Genomic DNA, 7,470 nt, shown 5'->3' on the forward strand with positions numbered 1-7,470 from the left:
ATTGTTGTTTGGTGGGCCTGGGCTGGATTCGAACCCACCACCTTAGGTGTATGTGGCTGGCGCCTTAGCCACTTGAACCACAGGCACTGAGCCAAGCAATCCTCTTGCCCCAGCCTCCTGAGCAGCTACTCCCCTCCTGAAGTGGTGGGGAGGCACCCAACACAATGTCTGGCTAGTTTTTCTATTTTTAGTAGAGATGGGGTCTCCCTTTGCTCAGGCTGGTCTTGAATTTGTGAGCTCAAGCAATCCACCACCTGCCTCAGCCTCCCAGAATGCTAGGATTACAGGCATGAGCCACCATCCCTGTCCTCACATGATACAATATCTTCAATGACTGATGGAAGAGGCTGATCATGTTCTCTGAGAAATTTTCAAAAAGCAGATCATGAGGACATCAGGTGCCAAGAAAGAAAGAAGCACAAAGAAGCGGGAGTGTCCTGAGTATGGCCAGGGTGAAGTCTGGCCTCAAGCTCATCCTGGCTGTGCAGAAATCCCTTTTACCTGCCAGGCAAGGTCTGTAAGAGGAAGTCACTTTCCTCTTCCTGGTAGGCCAGGAAATTCATGAGCTGTAGGAAAACCGAGGGGCCCAGGCCTGGGTGTCACAGCAAGCCAAGAAATGGAAGAGACCACAGAGGAGCAAACCTTAACCTTGACAACCACAACTCTGAGGAAACAGACCCAGGAAGTAATCTTACCATTGGGCTCAGCCACATGGACTTCTGGAGAAAAGAGGGGGAAAAAAAAGATTGCCGGGGATTGCCATCACTGTCCTAAAGATGGCAGGTAGCCAGCCTCACAGGCTACGACAAGGTTGCCTGTGGTCAGACACCAAGAATGTTTCTTCTATAGGGCCGCCAGTCAATGGCATCACTATTCTGGGCCAGAAGTAAACCCCAAGGGAAATCAAATTTGTGATCTCAGCCCAGTCTTTGGAGAATAGCACCAAAGGCCTCCCATCTCCTGCTTCCCAATGCACCCTTGCACACACTCACTCCTTGTGCACTGTCATAGGGCTGGGGTGTGAGTCCTCCCTGAACCCCACCTCAGTCTTGAGATAGTTTCCTCCTTCCTTTTTCAACAGCTTCATTTCATGTCCATCCCTGGAGGAGTCATGGCAGTGGACAGCCAGGGCATCCAGCCTCGCTCTGTCCTCTTTGCAAATCCTCCCTGACAGCCTCAGCTGGGATGGGGTTCTTTCTCTAGACTTCCTCTCCCTGTTGTATCTGTCGTAATGCAGTAGGATCATCATGTAAATCCCTTGACTGTCTCATTGACAGATGTGGGCACCTTTAGGGCAAGGTCATCATATCTGTGACCTGAAGGTGTTTAAGTGCTGCTGAAAGAATAAATGAAACAAAGCTGTCCTGCTATCAAGCCCTTGGGAGAATGAGCACATGACTTTGATTACCTGCAGGGCCATCAAGGTGTTAGCCAGGGCTTGGCCATAGGTGTCATGGCAGTGGACAGCCAGGGCAGCCAGAGGCACCTCGTGCATGACAGCAGTCAGCATGTCCCTCATGGCCCCTGGGGTGCCCACACCAATGGTGTCCCCCAGGGAGATCTCGTAGCAGCCCATTGAGTACATCCTCTTGGCGACCTGGGGAAGCAAGCAGGCATTTGGAGGACACTGATTCCACCAACCAGGGATCCAGGTGCTTAGAGGCAGGGGATCCTCTGTGGAAGTAGCACAGCTCCATACCTGAAGCACTGAATTCCTGCTGGACCGCAGGCTCCCTCAAACTGAGTGGGAGTGATGCCCTCACTCTGCTGACCAGAGGACTTAGACTAGGGGGCAGGCAGCACTGTGCTTTCCTCCCCACCTGCACCCGTCATGCTCCAGTCTTCACAGCCCCTCCATGCATGCTGCGAGACCCAGCAGTAACATGGATTCCTTTCACATGGTTTTAGTGTCAGCAGTAAGATCTTTGAGACCATGGACTGAGACGCTATCAAAAAATAAAAGTACAGAACTATTTAAATGTTTAGGAAGCCCATACGCAAACCTTTGAAAGTACTACGAAACAGGAGCAGCTTATGCCTCACCTGAGATGCTGTCCTCACTGGACTGCTCGACAAGGTGAGGAAGCATGTGGCAGGGCAAGGGACACCGATAACACTCACCAGGGATCTGCTGGATTGTGAGTGAAATGGTGACACTCCTCCCTGCAGCACCCTGCACATGGAATGAAGCGGCAGTGGCTGCCCTGTAGGAGGTGGTGGGTGCAGCAGGAGGAGCAGGCCTTACAGTCTACTCTGATGTACCTCAAGTGCCAGCTCCAAGACTTGTAACTGTGGCAAAGGACTTACCTTTTCTGAGCTTCAATTTCTGCTCTTAAAAAATGGTGATGACCCTTTAGGGCCATGGCAAGTACTGGCAGCAATGTGAGGCTAAGACCTGGAGCACAGCAGCTGCTGTCAACCAACAGCTGCCACTGTTACTATCCTTCCTTGCTACATGGTTTTGTGGGGAAAACAAGTAGGCTGTGGAGGGAGAAAAAAATGGGGTCTGTGACCTGGTTTCACCATATGCAACCTATGTGGCCAGTTGTTCAGTCTCCAATTCACAGAGTGCTTTTGCAGGATAAATGACATAAGCCCTTGGGTTGCTCAAACTTGATTCCTGCCCTGTATTCTTCTCAGTCTTGAGGTGGTTACTATTGTCAGGGTGTCAAGGGTGGGGCCCCTGGACCACTACAAGGAACTGCAGGAACTCCTGGGTGAGCAACCCCTCACAAGAGGATTATCACCTCAATTGTCACCTGTCAAATGACCAGATTGGAAATTGGAGGCTTTCAGGCTGGGCTAGAGGCCAGGGGCTTCAAAGACTACATGCCCAGCTAGGAGGTGGTCTCCAGGGAGCAAGTCAGGTCTGTGCCCAAAGGGGGCTTAGTGACGAAGCTGGGTGACTGAACGAATCGGTAACCTCTGGGAGAGTTTGGGGAGAGGGACTTGTGTGCTCAGGGCAGACCAGTGGCTGACCCTCACAAAATGCCTGCCCAGACACACACACACACACCTCAGCTACTTTAGCCGGGGAGATCTTCCCTTCATAGGGGCAGCCAAGTGCACAGGAGACGTACCTGTGGGAAAACAGGGGAGGAATGAAGTCAGTGCTCCCCAGATCTCTGGCCAGCAGGGCTGAGGCAGGGTGGCTGTGTGACATACGTTGTCAGTCAGCGCGCTGCCAACACCTGCAGCTGGGCAGTAGGCTGAGAAACTGGGTGAACGGCGACCTCACTGAGGTGGAATGAGAGCAGAAGCAGCACGACCTAGTGCCGGGAAGAGGCAATGGAGAACCCAGGGAGGGTAGGGTGCCCATGCGCCTACAGATCAGGAAGCAGGGGTTGTGTAGGCCTCAGGAGAAGCAGCCAAGGATTAATGATAAGAGGAAGAGGAAGAGAAGCTAATACAGCAACGTGAGTGGGCATGCGGCAGTATGGAGACGAGGCAAAGCAGGCTGACATGCAGGGGGGCCAGGGGCAGCACTTGCTGGAGACCAAGGCCTGGATGAAACCAAAGACCACAAGAGCTGAGGCGAGTACGAATCAGGAATAGGCCTGAGGGCCAACAGACTGGCTGCTCCAGTGAGTTGCCAGCAAGAGTCGTTCACTTATTCAGTTGATGTTTACTGCGTTGCTTACTATGTGCCAGGCACTCGGAATAGACCAGTGAGCAAGACTGCTAAGGTCTCCGCCCTCGTGTAGCTTATTTCAAGTGAGGGAGATAGCCAGTGAAAAGGCAGCCAATTCAGAACCATTTTGGAAAAAAAAATATACAACAGAATTAAGAAAAAAAAAGAAAAGGCAACCAAATAATCAGATGCGATAGTCCCAGAAAGTGATCAGTGCTACATAGGAAAGAAAAGGGAAATGAAATGGGAGCAACTAGAGGCGGCCAGCTGTAGTGAGGCTGGTCCACGAAAGACTGCTGAGGACACTGTTGCTGAGAAAGGGGGAGAGGTCTTTTTTTTTTTTTTAATAAGAGACAGAGTCTCACTTTGTCACCCTCAGTAGAGTGCCATAGCGTCACAGCTCACAGCAACCTCTAGCTCTTGGGCTTAGGCGACTTGCCTCAGCCTCCCCAGTAGCTGGGACCACAGACACCCACCACAATGCCTGGCTATTGTTTGTTGCAGTTTGGCTGGGGCCGGGTTTGAACCTGCCACCCTCGGTATATATCAACCTACCCGCTGAGCCACAGGCACCGCCTGGGGGTGGGGGAAGGTCTTTTGAAAGAGTATTCCAGGCAGAGAACAAAGGCTGGAAAAAGCCCAAAGATGGAAGAATTAGGTATGGTCAAGACAGAACAAAGGACAGACAGCTGAGGCTCAGAGCAAGGGTGAGAGAAGACTGAGCAGAGGTGGGAGAGGCGGCGCAAGCCTGACCTGGGCTCTGGCAAGCTAGCGAAGACGTCTGGAGCTTAGATGCAGACAGCTTCCATCCCCACTGCCCTGTTGGAACTGAGGAGTCTTTAAAACCTTTTATAGTCAAGCAAAGTAAACAGGCACCCACAGCACAGTGGTTATGGCGCCAGGCACATGCACCGAAGCTGATGGGTTCGAACCCAGTTTGGGCCCGCTAAACAACAATGACAACTACAACAAAAAAATAGCTGAGCGTTGTGGTGGGCACCTGTAGTCCCACCTACTAGGGAGGCTGAGGCAAGATAATTGCTTGAGCCCAAGAGTTTGAGGTTGCTCTGAGCTGTGACGCCACGGCACTCTACTGAGGGCAACATAGTGAGACTGTCTCAAAAAAAAAAAAAAAGAGGCAAAATAAATGTTCACTAATTGAATAATTTCAGACTCATAAATGTTTTGAATTCCCCACATTTTCTTCAAACATTGCTGAGCAAGGAAAAGGTAAGAGAGATTTGGAGAAAACAGCACAGGCCCAGCAATCAGGCAGACATGACTTGAGCTACTACCGTCAGTTACTGAGTACCTACTGTATGCAGGCCCTGAAGTGGCGAGCAGAGCACACCAGAGATGTAGGTTTCTCTTCATGGAAAATATAAGTGGAGCCCTGGGGTATGAAGGGGTGGGGTGGGAGAGGATTTAACATAGCCAAGCTATGTTAGAGGATGTCCAAGGGCCTATGGGGTCCTACAGGAGGGCACTGACATCCACAAGAGAACCTGATGTGTGAGCAGAAGTCAGCCCCAAGGAGGAGAACTTAGGAGGAGGGACGCTCTCAGTGTGTAGAAAGCACATGCAGGGCAGTGCCTGTGGCTCGGTGATTAGGGCACCAGCCCCATATACCAAGGGTGGCAGGTTCGAAACCGACCCCAGCCAAATTGCAACAAAAAAATAGCTGGGTGTTGTGGCAGACACCTGTGGCCCCAGCTACCTAGTAGGATGAGGAAAGAAAATCGCCTAAGCCCAAGAGCTGGAGGTTGCTGTGAGCTGTGACGCCACGGCACTGTACTAAGGGCGACAAAGTGAGATTGTCTCAAAACAAAAAAAAGATTTCTTTTGGGCGGTGCCTGTGGCTTAGTGGATAAGGTACCAGCCCCATATGCTGAGGGTGGCAGGTTCAAACCTGGCCCTGGCCAAACTGCAACAAAAAAAATAGCCAGGCACCTGTGGTCCCAGCTACTCGGGAGGCTGAGGCAAGAGAATCGCCTAAGTCCAGGAGTTGGAGGTTGCTATGAGCTGTGACGCCATAGCACTCTACCGAGGGTGACAAAGTGAAACTGTCTCTAAGAAAAAAAAACCAGCACATGCAAAAGAGGGGAGAGTGAGTGGGGCACATAGCAAATGGAAAGACCATCCATCTGGGCTGGAGTGTACCATGCAGAGGAAGAGGAGTCAGAAGAAAACAGTAAACAATAAGGCTGCAGAGAGTGGCAGAGACCAAATCCTACAGGGTCTTGTAAACCACCTTAAAACTCCTGAACTTGGTTAGTCACTGAAAGGTTTTCAACCTGAAGGGATGTGATCAGATGTGAACGTCTGAATGATGACTGGCTGCAATATGGATAGCTGTGTTATGCAGAGGACACCATTCACCCTTCCTGAGCCTCAGCTGTGGTGTCTGTAAAGTGGAGACAGCTCCCTCCCTGCTGGCCTAGTGTGAGGTTTTACACAGATATCACACATACAAAGCTGGGAACTTCTGCTATTAGAGGTGCAATGGTGGAAACTTAAGAGGCCCGCTGGGATCTTTCTCTTGTCAATATTCATGAGGGATCCTAAATCGTTGGAAGTGAAATCAGGACTAAACTGATCTGCACAAACCCCAATTAGTGTCCTGTCTTGCTATATTCCCTTGGTGAAACTGACCCCAAATTCAGGTTTGATGAGAAAATACTTGCTAGGATTTCTTCTGACCACATTTCCTTGGGAAAAGATACCTAGGTGTGGAGCTTAGCTGGCCCCTACCCAGGACAAGGGGCTTGCAGTACCAAGACTGCTTGAGTCAAAGCCTAGCTCTGTTCCAGAACGGCACTGAGGAAAAGGTCCCAGTGTGGTCTGACTCACCCCCGCACAAGAATGCCCTTGGCCTGGGCTGCCTTCATGATTGAATCATATCGCTGGAAACTCTCTTCTATAGAGCTGTTGATGTTCTTCCGGGTGAAGAGCTCTGAGGCAGCTCCGAAGATGGATACCTCCTTGGCTCCCGCAGCGACCTGCCAACATCCAGGTGAACTCCTGTCAGCATTTTTCTTTTCAAGGAGCAGAGACACAGAGTGGCAAAAAACATGTCTTATGAAATGGTGTGGTGTGAAGTGTGAATGTTACAAATGAAATGCGTCTCCTAAGAAGATGCATTGAAGTGCTAACCCCCAGTGCTCAGAATGTGACCTCACTTGGAAGCAAGGTCATTGCAGATGTAATTAGTTAGGATTAGTTAAGATAAAACATAGAGTGGGTCCCTAATCTAGTTTGACTGGTATTTTTAAAGACCATGTGAACATGGAGGCAGAGACTGGGGTGACACACCCAAGCAATGCCAAGGAGTGGGCCACACCAGACACCAACAGAGAAACATGGAACAGACAGGTACTCGCTGAGACAGTCTTATTTTGTCATCCTTAGTAGAGTGCCATGGAGTCATCATAGCTCACAACAACCTCAAACTCTTAGGCACAAGTGATCCTCTTGCCTCAGCTTCCTGAGTAGCTGGGACTACAGATGCCTCCCACCATACCTGGCTATTTTTTAAAGAGATGGGGTCTTGGCTGGGAGCCTGTAGCTCAGCAGTTAGGGCTCTAGCCACATGTACCAGGGCTGGTGGGTTCAAACCCAGCCTGGGCCTGCTAAAACAAACAAACAAAAAAAATAGTCGGATGTTGTGGCAGGCGCCTGTAGTCCCAGCTACTAGGGAGGCTGAGGCAAGAGAATTGCTTAAGCCCAAGATTTTGAGGTTGCTATGAGCTCTGACGCTATGGCACTCCACCCAGGGTGACAGCTTGAGACTCTGTCTCAAAAAAAAAGAAAGAAAGAAGCTTTTTTGCCTAAATACAAAA

The 7,470-nt window shown here is 50.5% G+C and overlaps 1 protein-coding gene across 2 annotated transcripts in view; it reads right to left on the bottom strand.

The window, feature by feature from the left end:
* Nucleotides 1-7,470, bottom strand: part of HMGCL (3-hydroxymethyl-3-methylglutaryl-CoA lyase) — a 27,412-nt gene that overhangs the window by 4,118 nt on the left and 15,824 nt on the right. For both annotated transcript variants that reach the window (XM_003799757.3, XM_023519105.1), the window contains exons 5-7: nt 6,482-6,630; nt 3,017-3,080; nt 1,409-1,597 (exon numbers count right to left, since the gene is read on the bottom strand). In XM_003799757.3, coding sequence (XP_003799805.1) covers nt 1,409-1,597; nt 3,017-3,080; nt 6,482-6,630 — 402 coding nt within the window. The remainder of the gene's footprint in view (nt 1-1,408; nt 1,598-3,016; nt 3,081-6,481; nt 6,631-7,470) is intronic.

The sequence above is a fragment of the Otolemur garnettii genome, unplaced genomic scaffold, assembly GCF_000181295.1.
Source record: "Otolemur garnettii isolate 467f Iridium unplaced genomic scaffold, OtoGar3 scaffold00156, whole genome shotgun sequence".
NCBI lineage: Eukaryota > Metazoa > Chordata > Mammalia > Primates > Galagidae > Otolemur > Otolemur garnettii.